This window comes from Falco cherrug, chromosome Z (assembly GCF_023634085.1).
Source record: "Falco cherrug isolate bFalChe1 chromosome Z, bFalChe1.pri, whole genome shotgun sequence".
NCBI lineage: Eukaryota > Metazoa > Chordata > Aves > Falconiformes > Falconidae > Falco > Falco cherrug.
In genome coordinates, this window is record NC_073720.1 from 6,079,133 (window position 1) to 6,100,031 (window position 20,899).

Consider the following 20,899-nt stretch of genomic DNA (forward strand, 5'->3'; position numbering starts at 1 on the left):
TCCCACAATGATTTAAGGAAGTCAGTAACCAAACTAACCTCACAAACTGGTGGTTTTCCAAAAGGGAGAGAATTTGGACATACTAATACAGTCTCAGACTCATCTGAATGAAGATGAGACTAATGTCCTCATGAATTAACTAGATCTAGTAACTGAGATTAAGAAATGAAAGGATTTATTTTTGATTAATCCTTTCTTTCTATTTAGGACTTTAAAGGTTCATTAAGTCTCTCCAGTAGTCAGAGCTTAAAGATGTATTAACAGATGTGAAGGAATCCATCTCTTTCTCTGCAAATACATTAGTCTTCAGAAGGAATCCTGACCTGAGGTCTGGTGTAATACCAGCTCCTGTTTGGGGTTGAAGACTTGTTTCTAGAGGGAGCAGGCTGATGCTGAGGAATGTAAGTGTGGGGGAAGGGTAGGAAGGGAAAACTTCCTTTTTTTTAAAAAAGTTTTCATCCAAAATTTAGTGTAAATTAGAGATGTAAGACTCTGCTTGCATTTCATGTTCAGTGTGAGTCTAGTCGTGTTTCTCAAATTGCCAATGATCCATTCAGATGACTCACTCAGCTTGGACCATCTTCTTGCCCATAGGCAAGGTTTTGAGCTACTCTCTGTCATTCAGCCTACCTAGGTGGTGAGCTTATCTCCTCCATTTCCAGACTGTACACTGAGCTCCAGAAAACCCTGGAAGTGAGCAGCTAAGAAGTAATGTTGCTATTATCACAAAAGTGTAAATCATGTCTGTGTCTTCCACCAAAGATCACCTGTCATGAATATTCTCCTTCTGCCCATGTCCCTTTCCAGGTAAATAAATTAGCTTTAACTGGGAGTGGCCAGATGAATAGGCACTGATTTCAACAGCCTTCATATTTTGCTGCTGGTTGTCTTCTACATTATGGATTAATTTCAGTATCTCTGCTTTTTTAATTGTACACTACCAGAGTTAAGAAAAAGCCTACTGATTTTGTACAATGTGGAGATTGTAATATTGCCTTGGAAGGCTGTCAGATTAAGTTCAGACAGGCACTAGTCTACTAGGAACATGGACTGCATCTTTTATGTTATCTTTATACTGTGCCCATCATCAGTGATGTGCATTTTGTCCTTCGTACAAATTCACGGAAAGAAAGGGATATTGCTGTTTTATAACAGAAGCAAGGATTCCTTCCTGTAATTATAAGGCGTGAGACACTGACTGATCATTAATCAAGGGACTGATTATAATAATAATCCACTTCCACTGCAGGCTTATGGGCTAATTCTCATTTATACTAATCCCATTTTGAACAGTTCCTGGATCATAACTAGAGCAGGCAAAAAGGGTTGTAAGAGAGGGGTCTGGTTTACAGCCAGAACAGTGTAGAGACTCGATGCAGAGAAGAATCAATCCCTGTCCTCCAGTATTTAAGCCAGAGCCCTTGAATTTCCTTTGGTCTGTGACTGAGCTGTTTTTTCAGCTCTCTTCCTTCCTCCCAGTGATGTGGCAGATGGTTTAGGCTGGCACAGGTGGCTGGGTACCACCTGCTGCAAATTTTTCTGTATCTTTTGGTATACAGCTCCTTTTGTTGTTGCTGTTCGCAAAGGATGACTGGAAATAAGAGGGAAGCAAGAAGAGAATGTGGAGTGATGCTGATATTTTTCAGTGTTTTCTTGTTTTCTGTTGTTGCTGAGATCCTACAGATGATGCATGCTGGAATCCTGTGAGCAAAGGCAGGAGATTTGGAACTGTGACTTCTGAGATTGAAAAGATGTATCTGTTTATTATCTCCTAAGTAACTTAGCCCATGCTGAGGGATAACATTTCTCGCTGCTGAGTGTTGCGAATGGAAAAATTCTTTATTGGCTTTAGGCACTAGATGTTACATCCTCTCGACCTTTTGAACTCCATGGGAAATAAAACTGCCTTGCAGAAACTAAATGAAAAGTTTAAAATGAAGAGGAGAACAAGTGAGCTGTGGCTTATATTGTGGACCTCAGAGGATTTGTATTTAGCTTCCTTTGAGGTAGTGAGAGAGCTACACTACCTAGGAGTGACTTCGATGACTAAGGAGAGACATCCCTTGTGTCTTAAACACTTCTCTGAAGATGGGTTGAATTACTCTTGAGGTGATCATATCTCTGTCCTGAATTCAGAGAGAAACTTGAAGACTAATGTAGAACAGGTGACTACCTGTTCAGTGGCAGAAACCAGATGAAACAAGTCCCACCATTTGCATCTAGATTAGCAGTGGTGTTATGGTGGTTATAAGGTATAATCCACCCAACTTCCTATCTGGAAGCTTTCTCATTCGAAATGTAACTGCTGCAGGTTTCTTGCTGCTTGCTTTTACAGCTGACCTTTTAAAGGCTACTTGCTTCTATACCTTGTCCCACCCCACCCCCTCAAAAAAGAAAAAAAAGTGAAAACCAAATAATTATCACAGCACTACTCACCAGGGTACTTTTCTTAGGTAAATCTATTTGAGGAGACAAACGAAAAGCAAAGCACACTTTATGACAAGCAGTGTTCAGTGAATGAAGTGTAATACCAGTGAAGTTAACTGTGATGTTTATGTGCATGAGACAATTTATTAACAGGGATATGGGAGGATTGCATTTTGCCTTTAAAAAAAATCATTTGCTGCTAAAAAATAATCTTTGACCGTATTGGCAAAAACTTTCCTGAGGTAGAAGGAATTCCCAAATTTTGTAACCAAAATTTCTTTTTCTTAAGTGAACAATGTATTTTCCTTTATTTCTTGTATGTTGTACAGTCTTTACTTTTGATTATCTCACTATTCGAAATAGGGGGGTTTATCCCCACTGAGTTTCATGTGTCCTTTTTGTTCATGTTACCCTTGTTTATTGATTTTCATAGATGAACAATATACTGCCTGTTTCCAAGATCATAGCTACCCCCCCACCCCCTTCACCAGTGTTCACTAGAAATGTGAAAAAAGCCGTCATAATAAGAATGACCCCTGTGGTAATCAGGGAGACAGCTTTGATTAAGAACATCTGTTAGCAGATTCCCAGTTCTAAAGTCAAGCAGAACATAAGACAAGAAGATATAGAAAGTGGCATTTCTCAAACTGTGAGGCTGGCCTCCCTGGGGAGACTCTGACCTCTTCCAGATATACAAGCCAAGATCATAAAAAAAAAAACCAGAACAGACATCAAAATGTGTGGGGTGTGTGTAGTTTGAAAAACATGACACCTTTGTTTCTGAGGTGCGGCATCTTTAAATTTCTAAGCTCTACACTTCTGAAGAGTGCAGAGAAGGACTGCACATCTAACCATTGTGCTGTATTTACTCCTCAAACACATCACAAGGCAATGAAAAAGAAGGGACAGATATGATGCTCCCCTGTTCATTGCCTGTGTCCTTTTATTTTATTAGTTCTTCTCTTCCCCCCCTGCCGCTTTCTCTTCTCCTTTTAGAAAGGCTATCTATTAGCAATGCGTAATGTGGGCATCCCTGAGAACTGGCTTCAGTTTTGAGTTCTGCTGATGTAAAATGGTGATGTGGAAGTGATTGTTTTTTAACAATTTCTGTTCTAGGTTGGAAAAAAAACCCCACCTTTTCTAGCCCAGAGGTTTTTCTCTGGCATTGTTCAGCAGGAAATACTTAGGAAACCATATATTAGGCTTGGTTTCAGTGAACTCTGTGATAGACCTTCCTAGATTCCTTCAGTCAGCAAGGTAGGGTTGTCCTGAGCTAAACATTAGATCCAAACCCCTCTGTTAGATAGCAACCCATAAATTAATCCTCATGAGGATCTAGGTATCTAAGTGTAGGCTATCTGACTTTGCTGCTCAATGCCTACACTTCGTCTTCTGGAGACATTAAGGTACTGATCTTATTTGGAAAGAATTCTAAACTCTAATGAAAAAAAAAAAAAAAGAAAGCATACAAGTTCCATTTATATTTCTATGAAAACAATATTAATTTTAATAATAATTTTAAAATTGCTTTTTATGAAAAGTGGGATAAAAAAGGATAAAGCAAGGTGACAGGGAGAAAACAAAGGACAAGCATTTTCTTCTTTGCCAAGTTGTTCTCCTAAAAGCTAATAGAAAAAGCAAGCGTATCCAGGAGGAAGAAATGTGGAAACAGGTAAAGCCTCTCAAGTATGAGTATGGAAGTTATTTGTTGCTAGAGTTGAAACTTTTGATATAGGTAAAAGGCAATGAGATGGGTTTATTACAGGTACACTGGCAACGAAATGAACACCAGAAAAAACAGGTCTGCTGCTGGAATGAGTGAGTGGACTAACAATGAGGAACACGGAAAAGACTGACATACTTAAGGCTTTCCCAGCCTTTACAGGCAATCCGGGCTCTTACACCTTCCAGGTCTTCATGCCTCGCAGGAGAGTTTGAGGAAGAGATATGCTACCTTTAGTAGAGGGCATCAACAAAGGACAAGTTAATTAAGCTGGGTGTGTGCAATTTGATACAAGATGGGATGCATCTGAGTGTGTTGAGAGAGCTGCTCTGTGTCACTGTGAGGCTATTCTGTCCTCTTTGAAAAATCATGTGAGATGCCTCATAACTGATGAAAGGCAAATGTGACATCTATTTAGGAGTAAAATAATTATTCAGACATTTTCTTGCTAACTTTCAACAAGTAGACATATATAATCATATAAGGACTAGTATCAGGGGGTTTTTGCGTGCAATTATAATGGAAAAAGGAAAAGGTTATGCTGCCTTCTTTCAACTTTTAGAAAAGTTTTATTTTGTTTCTATCCGGACTTGATGCTTGTTCTCAAGTATAACATCTCTCTCAAGAAGAATGGTGATTCTGTTTCACAAGATTTCTTACCACACTTTTCAGTTACGTCTTACTCATAATACACAAGAGAGTATTAGAGCCTGATGTCAAGCTGCGAAGTGCTATAAGCATGACAAATCTTCACTTTAATTCTTGGAATTGATTTCCCTTTGAGGAGGTGTGATTTCCTTCTGTCTCTTCCCTTTAGCAGTTACCGACTTGGGAATGTTTCATATTTTCCCCTTATTAAGTAGCAAATGGCATCTAGTACTATTCCTGAATATTTTTTTTTTAAAGCCATTTTTACATCAGGAAACAATTAAGGAAGATATTAGTGTGCCAGCTGCACAGATAAAGTGTTGCTTATTTTATAAGAGAATGAGGCAAAATATAAAAATGAAACCACTGAAATATCTGTAAAACCTTTGGGTTCATGTCCATTTGCCTCTGAACATTCACAAAACTCAGGTGAACTTGGATTTTGGTTCTGCTTACTGTAGATACACAAGTCAACTCTGAAATCAAGTCGGACTTGAACTAAGAAATGAAAAAAGAGATTTATTTCCATCTTAGTCCTTTGTCTTGTATATATATTATGCATACATGATTACAAACATTATAGTATGTTTATTGGAAATTGTATTTTTTATATTTTTTCTTAGTATGTATTATGTTGAGGTTCTTGGTGAACAGAGAAAAAAACAATCCACTTTTTATTGAAATCCAAGAAAAGGGTTATCTATGTTTGACCTTGCAGACCTTGACTCTGTACTGAGCAATCATGCCAAGAGGAAAAAGCTGAGAAGTGAAACTCAACATCAAAAAGTAAGAACAGCAATGACTAACTGAGTTAACAACAGAAAACCAAGAAAACCCAATTCCGTTTCTATAGAGTAATTAATGCCTCTGAAAATGGATCACTGCAAACATGACACAAAAATATTTTGGCTGCTTAGTTTAATACATCAGCAGCAATAACATGTCATAATAAAAAATTGCAGAAGTAGATTAATTTCATATCCTTAAAGTCATAACTATGCCCAGGCATGAACCAGAAAGCGTAGGTAAATGACTGACGCAGGAATGGCAGTGCCTAAAAGCTGAACACTTTGTCCCTTTGGACTGATTCCGTGTGTAAAATTAGGAACCCAGAGTCTCCTGGCAGTCAAGGAAAGCCATTAAGCGTTCCTGTGAAGTGATCTGGGGAGTCCTTCTGCTGCAGAAAGTCACTTACTGTGACTTAAACAGGGATATGTGACCCAATTCCTTCTTAGTTTGCCATCTATAAAGGAGTGTGCAAAGCTCTGAGCACTTCCTAGAAGTGGATCATCTCGCTTAAGAACTCTTTCTTGTAAAAGGCTGTGCAGAATTATTGTACAGTGTTACAGCAGCTGACTCATGAAATCCCTAACCCAGGAAGACAGGTCATCTGGGCTGGAATTTAGGTTCCATACTCAAACATGTCTAAACAGGAGGTAATCGCTCCATTCAGCTGTATAAATAGTCAGCATACTTTAAAACAGATAAAGGAATAGATACTAGATAACTAAAGTGATAACTACTTCTCATCAGCAGAAGCCATCTGCAGTCCATTAATTGCATTGACTAGCTTACCATTATCTATAAGGGAGTCTGAGATAGTGGCCTGCAGCTACAGGCAGCTAAATTCAGGACCCTTAACCCACAAGTGTATCTCCACATAAGGTTTTCATTGCCTGTCCAGCCTGAAGGGATCCTGGCCTTTTTCAGCTCCTCCTGTGAAGGAGAGTACCCTACTTATTGTGTCGCAGAACAGTTCTAGGTGACTGATGCAAAGAGAAGAACATCAGGGGGGTGGAGGTTGGTGGACTTCGGAGAGACCCTTGTTCTGGCACGAACGCCTGAGATCTAAGGGTGAGTAAGAGAGAGGTAGTATGTCTCTGTATTTAATAAGTAACACCCCCTGCCCATAGCTTGGAGACCTTGGGTATGGTCTCCAGTCTGGTATTGCACAGTTTATAAACCCAGTGGCTCTCTAATGTAGGTGGCAGCTGAGGACCTGGGAACAGAGACAGAGTTCCATTTTTTGTTTCACCCAAACCAGCAGAGTGGAGAACCCTTTTTGTTTGATATTTTCTGCGTTTCTCCCCACCATTGCCTTACTCTTTACACATCCAGTTTCAAGAGGATGGGATAGAATGTGGCTTGATCCATTCTGTGCTATAGCTTGGTAGTTAATAAACTCTCTGGGAGGCCAGTGGTGATAGTTTTGAGATTTTGAAATTCTGAGTAAATACCAAAGAAAAATCCTACCCTTAAATTGCCTATTAGTCTGCTATTTTGGAGCTTAGTCTATGAACTTTTTCCTGTAGCAGGTGAAATATTTTGAATGATATATAAGAAAGCCCTTGGGTAAAGATACATCATGAATAAATGATAATGGTCAACATGGAAGTCTATTCACAGGAAGTATTATCAATCAACATGAGTGATGATTGAGAGTGATTTAAGGCTGAGACTTTTAAAAGAGCATAAGCAATCTAATTTCCCTTCAATTTTCAGCAAGAACTGAGGAGATATATGTATATATACATATAAAACATAAACTGTTTAAAAAATCCTAGCCTAAAGTCTCAACTGAGTAAAAAATACAGGACTTGATATTGCATCCTGCTGCTCATAGAAAAGGTCCAATGTTGATATGTGTATTCCTTGCTTTATCAGACCTTCCTGCATCTTAATATCTCTGGAGAACTGATTCTGTCAGGAGGATTCTGATCCTGACTGACTGTTGCCATGGTATTGGGTTATTCTGGGCTGGGATCAAGAAGAGCAAACAAACCTTAAGAAGAAAATGGCTTTAAAACATATTCTCCAGCCACAGTGCCTGAGACTAGTTTTTGAAAACTATATCTTGATTTTTTTTATAACGTGGCAGTTGTTAAATACTTCTGAAAAACAATACTGGTCACCAGAAGTGTTGCTGTGACATAAATACATACATAAATAGAGAAAATGCAGAAGAAGAAAATTGGGCCAGTTCTCACAGTATTTAAAATTGTTTGTTTTCATTTAGTGGTATAATCCCACACTGAACTGAAACCCCTCACTTCTCTGAGAGCATTGGAAAGAGCAGGACTTTTTGCAGATTATATTCCTGTTTTGCTAGGCACTATTCCAAAGCTGATGGGATTCAATAAACATCTTTTTGATATTCCTGTGCTTTTGAATTGAGTGTGTAATAAGGAATTTCTACCTATCTCTGATCCACAGACAATAATATATCTCTTCTTTTATGCCTGTTAGTATTAATTTAGCTGCAATTCATCTTTGTGTACCAAAAGTGCTGCAGATGGTTCTAGAACTACTTAAGACAGTATTTTCAGTATGCAGGCACTGGCGTAATAAGTTCGTATTCTTAGAGTTCCCTTGATGGGAAAAGGAAAAAGAAGATCCTAAGAGAAATCCTAGTGATGTATTATCCAGGATGATGACCCCAGAAGGATGCACAAGTTTCAGCAAGCAGTATTTAAGACAATAAAACAAGCAATGTGAAATTATGCAGGGAATGGGAGACGTTTTCAGCAACTTCTTTATTTACAGATGGATAATTTTGTTTGCGAAATTACTGAGCATGCTTACCCTATTCCACAGGCAGAATTCACAGCCATGAGGGACCAATACATGCGAGGCGGAGAAGGCTTCATTATCTGCTATTCCATCACGGACCGCCAATCCTTTCAAGAAGCTGCTGAGTTTAAGGAACTGATTTATCGTGTCCGGCACACCTACGACATCCCCTTGGTGCTGGTGGGAAACAAAATAGATCTGGAAGAGTTCAGACAGGTAAGCAACTTCTCTGCTGGTTTTGGCTGGATTTTCCTTAGCTACCTCAGAGGTTTCTGTAGCATATGTTGTGGAGTACTACAGAGAATTAAAGCACAAGATGTGGTTTAATCAAAGAGCAACATGCTAGGATTGGTAATAAATTAAGGACTTAGCAGTACTTTTCATTCATATCTTATGGATCTTAAAGTAGGCTTGGCTGATCACATCCAAATGTTCTTTGTTTTCACTTGAAAAGGGATTCCACTTTTTTTTTTTTTTTTTTTTTTTTGAAGGTTATCTTTACGGTCAACATGGGAAAAGATGCAGTTAGGATCTTTGTGGCAAAAAAAACCCTGTTTTCTTTGGAAGTTACCAGCCATTAAATACTGATTTTTTTAAATTATTTTTCTTTTTTATAAATGTACTAGATTTAATTAAACATTTCTCTAACTCATAGTGAAAAAAAATCTAGTTAAAATAAAGAAATACATATGGCATTATCTTTGCCTGAAAAACCAGTGGCTGTGTTATTAGTGTTCAGGTAAGATGGGAACATGCAAGACTTGAGTTCACTTTGATTGATATAGAAGCTTTTAGCCACCACCACCCATAAAGCAGTAGATTTCATTGACTGTAGGGGCACTGACTGTGGTGTTCCCAAAGTCTGTAGCAATCTTTGCTCCCTTTTCCTTTCGCTTCCTCTCCACTTCCCCATGGCTGTTTCTGTTGATGTGTGTGTTTGTGCAAGGGAGTGAGTTACAGACAGACCATCTTAGAAATGGCTTGGCTGTGACACAGTACTGAACAGAAAATATCTTAATATCTTTATTCTTAAGCAGAAACTTTGAAAAAGGCGGGGGGGGGGGGGGGGGGGGGGCGTGAGGCTGGGAAGGTTTTCCTATATGGAAGTCTTAAAAGGCTCTTTATACACACTACGATTGCTTTCAAATGACTGGCTTCTGTGCAGACATATGTAATGGTTAAATAAAATGGTGTTTTTCAGTTCATTAGCATCTGTGCTCACATGATCCTGTCTACTCTTTTCCACTTATCCTGTCACTCTTCTCCCCATTTCTTTGTCTTCTTTCATCTACCTAAAGAAAATCCCAGGCACTGTTAAGCCTGAATTAGTCCTGAAGATCTGATGATGTACATTTAAAACTTCATGTCTGTTTCCAGATCATCGATTTTCTCCCTAAATCAGACTGTGACAGAGCCTTAATGGTGACAATCCAGCTGCAGTTTAATACGCAGCTTGAGGCTTCAAACAACAGTGCCATATGCAAAGTGCAATGCAATCTGTGCAGCTTCTGGGCTACTTATATACAGATGGGGAGGGAGGTGGATTCAGTTGTTGTGCTGAGAAAACAGGACATTACACCTGAACCCATCAGAAATGGGATATGATAGATTACCTAGAGTTACCTATAGATGAGATTTCAGGAATACTCTGTTGACTAAGGGATATGAAGACGCTCTTCCAGTGATATTTGGTGCTGTTGGGCTTTTACATTTTAATCATCGTCAATGCATATAATAATTTATGCTTGATTAAAATGTTTTACATGGTCCTTGATGGTATTGTCAGTTCTCCCAAACAGGAAAACTAGTGTGAGTGAATGCTCGAATTGGATATCACAAACAGCACTCAAGATTAAGGGACATGGGGAGGCTCTTGGGTATGATATTAGAAATTGTGTCTTTGAGATGTGACAGACACACAAAAAGCTACTGTTCAGGGTTGTCACTGAAACCCTGCCTGAACGTGTCTCAAGGCAATTCCAAATCATGGTCCTATATTTTTTTAAAAGCTTTCAATGAGCCAGGATTTTGGTCTTCAGAATCTTTTCCTCCATAAGCCCTTTACAACTGTAAAGTACAGCAATGTCAGAATAGTTTTCTCAAATATTCTGCAATCCATACACTGGGCCATGGGGCACCCTTACATCAGACTAATAAGATGACACAGTGCAGATCTGCTGCTTTGAATGAAGCACTTGAATATGACTATGTCTACAGAAGCACGTAGTGTGGATCAACAGGAGCAGAGCTGTAGAACAAAAGTTTATTCTGAAGTCCCAATTCAGGAATTGATTTTTAACTTTGGGCTAGCTCTACTCCAGGCCCCTTGTCTCCATGATAATTTGGTGCTGAGATGGATTAGTTGTGCTCCTGGGGCATATCTTCACTTAAATACCATCCGTAGTTCGGGTCACGTTCTCAGCTATGGCTCCTCTATTCAAAGCAATGCACGGTTAAATGGAGGTGATTATAAGATATTGCTCAGAGTGCCTCTGACCTAAATGAAAATACTAGGGTGGGGGAGGTCATCTCCATGGCCAGCTTTAAGCAAATGTTTAATGCATTTCAGCAGCTAATTGTTTCAGAACTGGGACGTGAGGTTGTGCTATATGTTTAACAAACACTGAAACAAGTTATATCTATGCTTACATGTTAGCTTAAGCAACATCTAAGTAACCTGATGAACTGTGGGAAGGTAGATTGAAAGGAAGCTTTTCAAGGTCATGTATGTAGTTATGGCTTGGATGGTCAAGAGCAGTAACCAGCTAACTCTGGGGTGACAGCCAGCCGTGAGCTGACCCTGTACAGCACTAACATATCCATGGACAATATACTTTGTCACATATCAAATTCAAACAGCTGAGAAATAGTAAGTGTCAGTATGCAATTAGCCAGACTGGAATTTAACCAGGGCACCAAGGGCTAATACTGTTGCTTTTTTTCAATGACATTTTTCTCCTATGAAATTCATTAAAGCTACTGTAATGTTATTCATGATATTTGGAAACATAACATTAAGTTCAGCATTCCTAGGCATCATTTCCATTTAATGACAATTCTGCAACAATCAGACAGGCTGTAGTAGCTCGGTCAGATAAAGCTCTTGTTTGAAATGTGATCCCCTACACAATACATTTAATGATGTGTGTCACTTGCCTCAAATCCATCAACAGCATGACAAGAATGAAACTAATCTGCAATTAATTTTTTCTGTTAGGAGAAACACTACTGAAAAACAAAACCAACACATTTATTATTTTAAAATAATGTTTTTATTTTCTGATAGCTTCAGGGAAATTATAGTTGTCTTTAAAGTATGCCTGTAATTTTTAACCTCTTAAGAAATGTGATTGTCTGTATTTTTTCTTAAAACAGGTTTTAATTACATTCATCAACATAAAGAATAAACATTTCCCATTTTCTCTGAAACAATGTAGGGGAACAAGTGTGTAAAAACTGTAGGAAAAAAAAAAAAATAACTCCTTATCTTGGTGTTCATATCCAATCTGGTGGCAAGGCTCCCTCCATCCTCCATTCCTTTCCACCCATTTGTACTGCAGCTGTGTCCAGTCCTTTCTGAACTTGTCCTGTTTTGTGTTTAGAGATTCACTGGGAGAGCAAATGGGCATGAATGGTTAAGTCATTCTGCCTCCATTCTTTGTATTCAGCCATTGCTTTAAGCAGTATTTAAGTATTAGAAGTAACTTATCCCATAGCTATTTGATGTAAAAAATAGAACACTAACTGCTTGATTAGATACCATTTTAATTTCAGTGTTTTCTAGCATTAAAGTCATTAGATTAATAAAGATAGGCTGTATGTCTTTTAATGTCACTAGAGTTTCGGAAACACTTAGAATCACCCGATATGAAGTACCATAGATCCTTTTACTTCAGGTAAGCTTTATCACTTTAGGGCAGACGAACATCGGGTTCTTACTGAAATTTTAAATCTGTATAATAGATAAATATCTAATTAAAATGTATTCATCTTTTAAAAATACAATAAACAACTGATCCTATTTGAGCTCATGCCATGCTAATGTTAAATTGCAGCTTTTAATTAAAATATTTTATAATAAAGACACATGGCACTGCTGAAAGGTTGTTTGAAAGAAAGAAATATCCAGAAGACTTTTCCTACTGATCATTGCAATATATTACATTCAGCAGCTCAGAGGGGAACTAACTAAATAAGCTCCTTTGCAGAATGTGTTGTAGTTCTGAGCTGGAAAGAATAGACACTTGCTAGTATCTTTTTCAAACTTTTAATGTGGATGTGAGAACCCTTCTGGAAATTCTACCTATGTAGAAATTGCAGAACCTTCATGGAGCAGCTTTTTCTGTACATTTGTGTTTGACCCCAGAGGAATAAGTTGTGGGCACAGTCGAGTCCATGGATAACACGTTGATGCCCATTGAGTCCGAGGTTAAGAAGGCAGCTCACGCTTGGTTCAGCTCTTGGCCTCTCTGGGAAGCCTGTCATCAAAGCTGTTAGCTTTGCCAGAACTGTCTTCATCCTGAAAAGACTTATGCAATTGTTTACCCTTCCACCCATGAGCTGTCTTGGCTTCAAGCACAAACCTGAGCAGCAGCAGTGCTTTTGAAAGCATTGCCTTCCTTCTCTTTGCTAGCCTTTCTCCTTCAGCAGGAAATATGAAATCAATATGAAATCTGTCTTTAACATGGAACAGTGTCTTATTTGCAGCACAAACTAATTACAGGGGCTTCTTTATATTTCCTTTCTAAGGTTTTATTATACCACCAGATAATTCTCAAGCAGGATTACAGCAGCTCAATATATTCTCGTCATCTGAACCAGCTGCCCCCAGAACATATTCACTTTGGTGTGGCTTTGCTCCGGAATTTGTTCAAGATGAGCTGACTGGTTATCAGATATTGGGAGCATCAACTTTTAGATTTCTCATTTTGGCAGTTGCTCTATTTCATGCTGGCTAAAAATCTTGAAATATCTATTGAGTCTGAGACAGCTAATGTGGTGTTGGGGTTTTTTTTGTTGTTGTTTGGGGGTTTTGTTTGTTTGCTTCTTTTGTTGTTGGTTTTGTTGTTGTTATTGTTGTTTGTTTGTTTAAAATTTGGTTTGGTTTGGTTTCTGTTGTATGAATAACTGTTCAGTATATTTCAAACATTGCCAGTCTATACCTTCTGGTGCCTGGCTGAGACACTGAAAATACTTAAAGAATATGACATTATATTTTATTTCATTTTGCCAGTGCATGACTATGAAGTATTAATTGCTAGATGCTCTTCTACTCGTCTGATTCATGAAACTGCAGTATTCTGAACTTCTTACCTTAGCTACAGGCTGAATTCCTTTGCTTTTGTGATTAAAACTGCTCTCACATTTGGAAATATCCTTTATTACTAGCAGTTTCATTTTCGCTTAAAGACATTTGGGTGGAAGCATGTGTCTGCTGAAGCCTCTGGTTTCCCATTCCCCAGGCTGTTGCCCTGCACAAACAAGGAAAGGTTTTGTTGTTTCTCCTGAACTTTGTAACTGCAAGTCAAGGGAAATGCATCTTCTGCCATTTACTGCCAAAGAATAGTACATATTTGACTGAACTATAGACATGGTAATTAGGCTAAATGAGTTGGTCAGATTCTCTGTAAAATCTATACAGAAAAACAGGATTTATCACATATCACAAAAGTGTATCATCAAGTGAGATGTATCTGCCCATGAAGACATCTGCCCGTCTGTTGACCGCAGAGGGCAGCATGGGCAGCTAACTTTATATATAGAGAGATATCTGCTAGCCTTTATACAGCAATACATGGGGGAGGCAAAGAGTAACAGAGTTGTTTACGATATCTTTTCAGTTGAGAATCTAAACTTACTGATTCATTCTGTTATAACTATTCCTGCTAACTGCAGGCCAGACATTTGAAGCATGCCTAGCTTACCTTTGGCTTTGAATGAATAAAATCTATTAAATAGTCATTCTGAAGTGGTGCTTTCCTCTAAAGATCAGTGTGGGCTGTGATCTTAAAATATCTCAGATTTATTCAAGCAAGCGTACCCTAAATAATGGCTACAAAAAATGTAGTGGTATCCTTAATGGAAAAAGCCCCAGAGGAGAATGTGGCACAGAAAAGCAAATTCTTCAATACTATTTTTTTGAATGTTGCAATGAATTTTTAGATTAAGCCATTCATCCATCTTATGTCATCTTGGCTGTTCATTTTCCATGGACATCCATGCAGTTCCATTTTGTTAGCATGAATGCCTGCTGAAAATGAGTTACATTGGTAAAGAGTTGCCACCATCTCTTCCATTTGCTCGCCTACATATTGCCTTTCCCTCATGACATCACATATTCATTGTTTGCTCCTCAAATTCTGAATAATATAAGCCATTTTTGATGTTTTGATGGAATGATGACAGTTGTCTGAATATTTGGAATTGAAACCACTGAAGTTGTCATGATGTTTTATTATCTTAGAAAACTGTCAGACCCTTTATAATGACTTTATTACATTACCAAAATATGTATCTGGATGCTGTCATGTTCCTCTATGCTTCTCATTTCCCTTTGTTTTTAATTTAGTTTGATTTTTCAACATTTTTTCTCATTGTTCACTGTCTTAAGTAGTCCTTCTTATACCGTTTAAATAAAATCTATTCAATGTTTGATCCCCGCTCCCCCCCCCAAAAAAAAAAAACCAAAAAAAAAACCAAAACCAAAAACAAAAAGGTGTGCTTTTCCATGCCAATGTGATTGTAGAAATCAATTTGGCAGTTGTAGTCTCTTGGAAGGAAATTCTATTATTATCAACTTAACTGTCGCTATAGATTTATGGATAGGTTACCTCCTTGTCATGACAATACTTTTATATCTCCACAACCTCCCCAAACCACACCTTCATGTTACCCAGGCTGCAAAAAATGCAATCAGACACACAGACAATTGTAATGAAACTCTTGGCTCATTTATTGATTTATAATTGTGTTAACCTGTGGTGAAACATCCAGTAAGCCCTGTAATCCCTTCAACACAGAGCAGGAGACATTTGAATGGGACTAAGATGCAGATAACAACCTGCTCTAGAAGAGAAGAAACAACTGAGAAAGAATAGCCGAAATGCGGATAAAAAATGTTTGTAACAGAAAACCTGGATATTCAGAGATAAAAACAGAAGTAACTAATTGCTTGTAGCCAATTGGGATGTACACCAATGGGAGAGTGCTGCAAGGTGACTTCGCAGCCAGGCATATTAAACAGCGACACACTTTATATTGTTTTAAAAGGGTCCCAGTACTTTCTTCCTGGTTTCAGCTAGGATAGAGTTAATTTTCTTCCCAGTAGCTGGTAGAGTGCTTGTTACCTCCACCTGCTTTACCTTCACCCTTTACCTCGGAGATCGTTTCCTCCCCACGTGGCAAATCTTGACTTGGTGTGTCCATGTTTGGCTTCCATGGGAGAATGCCTTGGAGGAGAGGTGTGAAGCTACAGAGATACTCCACCTCGTCTTCTTGATCTAGATTGCTCCTCAAGGTCAGCTTGGACTATGATATTTCTCTGTTTGATCTGTATACTGGGAGATGAGCTGTTGTGAAGACTTTAAATGCACTTTTCATTTGGCAGCCATGCCAGCAGAATCTTTCTTCTTAGATAAAGCAAGAAACTGCTGTTGGAAAAGTACCTGCACGGGTCTTCTGCAAAACAGCCTTTTGTAGGGCTTGTTTGTACATTCAGGATGCCAGTGATTTTCTCAGAGCCTCTCAGAAGGAACTGCTGGTGACAAAAAGATGACACAAAGAAGTACAGCTTACAAGGAAAATGACAGTCGTGTCATCTGTTGGTGGTTAGCTTTTAGTTAGCAGTCTGTACAGATTTGCACGAAAGAAAAATTTGTGAGAAAGCTAATTATGGCTGAAGGAATTCCATCATTCAGTTTTTACCGGCAGAGAAAGGTATAAGGAAGAATAAAGTCTCATTCTGGCTCCTGCCCTTCTCCAGGGACTGTGCTCTACAAGTCTAGTTGCAAAATTCCATTTTATTAATTTTCAGGTTTTTTGCTGAAACCTTCATTTTCCTATCTGTGAATCTTCTTCTTGCACACTGTGCACAAGCCAGATATCACCCTATTCTTAATGCGGAAAGAGGAGAGGCATGAACATACCTCATCAGGCAGTACTAATTGGGGCACAGTCTTGCCTCTCCACCATCTATGCCTGAAGCAATATGACCTCCCATCTCTCAAGATTTATCCTCTCATTTTCTCCACTGGGGCACATATAGGTGAAAGAGAATGGTGTGCAATGTGAAGGCATTATTTTATATACATGTTGCTATTTTTACATCAGCAAAATCAAGGTTTTAGCCTAACATATATTATTTACTACAACTCCAGTTCAGGAAACTGTTTAAGCTTATGCCTAATTAGAGTGGAACTAATGTATGTTCTTCATGTTAATCTGCACTTGAGCAAAGATGCTGTCCTGAAACTGAGACAGTAATGAGCAACTTTGTAAAAATGAAAGTACTTTGGAAAAGTAGCAGATTAATATAGGAGGCAACATTTACTGAGTGCATTGTCTGTATAAAAACATGAATTCCTGGAAGCAAGGATAGTTTCCTTTGTGTTTTTGCAGTAGTAGCTCAAATTACTTGAAAGAAATTTTGCCAGAATTTAATTACAGCTCATCACGGTGTCACAAATAATAAGAGCATGACCTAGCATTTAAAGAAGATTAATCACTTTAATCATCTTTGTTTTTGAAGATTTCCTTGTGTTTTTGTCTTAATCACTCACTTCCCCCCCCCCCAGCACCCCCCCCCAGATGAATTAGGAAGTTAGAGAGGTTTGTTTTTATCCAGATCTAACAACTTGGCTAAGAATAGCAGCATGTTAGCTTCACTCAGTGCGATGTTTAAGCTGTGCAGTCATGACAATCAGGAAAAAAAAAAAAAAAAGGGGAAAAAAAGCCCCAAAAATTCTTACCCAAACAAACCAATCTGAAAAAGAAAACGAAAGAAGTGTCTCTGTGTTAAACTTTCAATCTCTTATCCATAGTCTCCAAATTTTACAGTATAAGATCTATGTATAACGTCTGCTCCTAAATCTCTGAATAAATTGTTTGATATAGCACAGTTAATTTAAGAAGGTCCAGGAAATTACTTATGATAAAATTACATTAAAGCACATTACTACAGTTGAAACTGAAGATCTTAAATATCTATAAAATGTCACAATTCAGGTTTCAATGTTAGTCCTTTATGGTATTAATCTCAGTTTTAGTGATCAGAACTCCAGACCCAGTATGGGAGTCAAGGTATGGTGTGTTGTTTATTTGAAATCAATCAGTATTTGAGTTGATACAGTGTAATATCTTAATCCACCTTGTACTAATGGGTGTTATTTCAAGAAGAAAAAAGGATGGGCTTCACTTCTGACATTGTTGCATTTATTTCTTCTGTGTCTCAGGGAATGCTCTTTTCCTTTGTTCCCATCTATGTCATTTTTACCACCTACTACAATCCAAAAAAGTTAATAAGGAGAGAAATAATATGTCTTGCAAATTTTTTAAATTGTCTGGTACAAAAACTGACACAAATGCAGAGGATTTTGTGTGTGCCTGTTGTGTGTGTCTGCACGTTTTAACATTGTGATCTAACACCAACAATGTGCTTATTATAGGATATTCATCAGCACTACAGGCCATCCTTTGGTATTGCTGTTTTATATAGTCAGTCATTGACATTTTGAATTTGCTTTACACCTCCTCTGAGGTGGTGGGGAGGACAGTGTCTTTACATTTAAGGATCTTTGTCATTACCACAACCATGGGATAATTCTTCCATTCTTTTCCTAGCTGTGAATCAATATAATATCTTCTTTCATTATTATTAAAAAAAATAAAGCTTGCCTTTGCTTCTGAGACTCCTTTCATTCCTACAGCTCATGGGTTCTTGGATTTTTAAACCTGAGGAATGCATAAGAAAAATAAGTTGTCGATTTTTCTCCCCCTCTGAAATCTGAGTGGTATTACTCCAGACATGCTTAGTCCTAGCTCACTGAAAGTACAGACTAAACCTAGTCACCTTCCTATCGTTGTGTCAAACCTTCCTAACAATTGCTTCGATCCACACATGAGATATTGTTGCCAAGTCCTTGTAGATTTTCCACTGAAGTCAAACACAAGTTTATACCGGTTGCAGGTGACCAGGCTGGGAGGCATGGCCACATTCTCAGAATTATCTGGGCATTTTCACTTAATGAGTTCTCAACAGATGCAGGAATGTGGGCTTCAGGTGTGATTCCTGATCTCTTTTGCTCTATTCTTAACATATCATGTAAAGAAAATCATGTGGATTTTCTATATTTAATTAAAAATGGAGGTTATTTTTTTTTAATAATTCTGTAAATAGGTTCTTTGTTACTGGTTGAGAATGGGTTGCAGGTGATTGTGTGTTTGGTGGAGTCAGAAGAGAAGGTGGAGGAGCAGGAGGTTGGAAGAGAGAGTCAAAATGTTGATCTATGCATTCCTTGGAGTGAAATTTACATTGAGCAGTCATCAGACCTAGTGGCATCTGACTGGATTTGGGCTACAGATCTGCATAGCTAATTTCCCAGTGCACTCCACTGAAGAAATGTTGCTTATGGAGAAGTTGTATTCCCTTTTGATCCCATTTTCTTTCCCATCTGAAGTGATTGAAATTATTTCACTAGTGATTGCCTGTGACTACAAGGTGACTGGTGATGCCAGTTAACCTTTTCAGGATTATAAAGTTCGAAAAATCAGCAGTGAGTTAGAACTTGACACCAGTTTGACTTGATTGTGAGGAACTGCAACTGTGAGAATCCTTGAGATTTGTCAGAAAAGAAAAAACAAAACAAAACAAAACAAAAGAGGAATGGAAGAACTATAGGTATCATAGATGGGTCAGAAATGCTTTGTGATCGATGAGAATGAAGCCTGAAAGTCCTTTGGGAAACAACAGGCAGAAATTCAAAAATGGTGGCTGCAAAAAAATAATAATAATTCTTGAGCCCTTAAATAATTACTGTATAAGACTTTAAAAATATTTAATGTAACTGTAGTTCTGAATTTTGAGTCAAGGAGTATATCACTCCTACATATGATGTCTTTGCTCTTGCTAGAGTTCTGTACCTCATTCTGTAAACATTTGAGCTTATGAGGAGGAAGCAGCAAAATGTGGAAAGGGTTCACAGATCTCAGTTTATTCTGTGGAATCTGGAGTACGAAGCCATGGCTAGATGGGGACAATGGTAAAAGTGTCCTTGTGCTCTTTTCTGAAAATCTTTCCTGACAGTCTTAGTTCAGAAAATTTAAAGGTAACAAGAACTGAATTTTCTTCTGTGCCAATGCCTGCAGTTAGTTTTTCAGAACATGCTACAGAAACTACAACCGTTTGTACCACTGGTGTGTGGACAGAAGCAGTTCTTCATTCTCCAGGGCTGTTAACCTAGCCCCATTTATGTCATTTAAATGTAACACACAAAAAATAAAAAATACTGCTTTTACTAATTTTAGAACTATATCACATAAAACAAAAAATTTTATTTGTCCTGATTGCCTAACATTTTCAATATGCAATGTCCATAAAAGAGAAATTGCTTTTTATGGAGCACAGGTAAAGAGGCCATGAGGGAAAAGGAAGATAATTAATAAAAAAAAAATCATAAACCCCCACAGAATAGTTCTGATCGGAATTATTTTTTTATTTCCCGCATACACTTAAGTCAAAGGCTTACTGTTATGTCAAACTTACACAGTAGTATAGAAATCTTTATTTTTGTAATTAGCAAGTTCCTTAAACTTGTGAGTAGAACAACTGCTGTTCTTTGGAAGTATGTTTCATTAAAGCAAAATAGGATCGGAATGGCTATTTTCCTTCAAAAATAAAAATAAAAATAAACAACAGAAAGCTTCATAGTATTGCAATCTCTGGTAGAAAATGGTTGTTTAAAAACCAGTGATACTTAGAGAAAAACTTAAGACAAAGCAATAATAAAGAAGAAAACATCACATGCTACCTGAAATTAATACGCTATTACTCAGAAACTCCGTAATGCCACTATCCATTAAAATGTATTATTCTGCTTCTTCAGTGTATGGTTTTATTTGTCCAGATAGTGATAGAAAATAGACAGATATTTTAGAACATCTCAATTTTTCCATATTGATGAAAGTATCAACAGCGCCTATATCACGTCTTTTCTCCTCCTGTTTGTGATTCTCATTGAAATTCTATCTAAGGTCTGAACAAAGTCAGTAATGTTTTGCCTTTACCTGCCTCCATATCTGTGGTTTTATCTCGATGAATAATGTACTTAAATGAAAGGATTTTGTGATACTTGTAATCTGAAAAATCACAGAAAAGATGGAGAATTCTGAGGTGACTTTGATAGATACATGGGCAGTTAAACTGAAAAATGGGATTATGGCATTGTTTATTCATCATTTATATCAGAATAAGAATGACAGTTACAGAAGATCTGCAGTCTGAACATAAGCTTCCCAAAATTTAGAATTAGGACTTCA

At 37.8% G+C, this 20,899-nt stretch overlaps 1 protein-coding gene across 1 annotated transcript in view; it reads left to right on the plus strand.

Annotated features, from left to right (window-relative positions):
* RIT2 (Ras like without CAAX 2) overlaps positions 1 to 20,899 on the plus strand; it is a 178,953-nt gene that overhangs the window by 83,409 nt on the left and 74,645 nt on the right. The window contains exon 4 of the mRNA XM_005446911.3: positions 8,393 to 8,584. Coding sequence (XP_005446968.1) covers positions 8,393 to 8,584 — 192 coding nt within the window. The remainder of the gene's footprint in view (positions 1 to 8,392; positions 8,585 to 20,899) is intronic.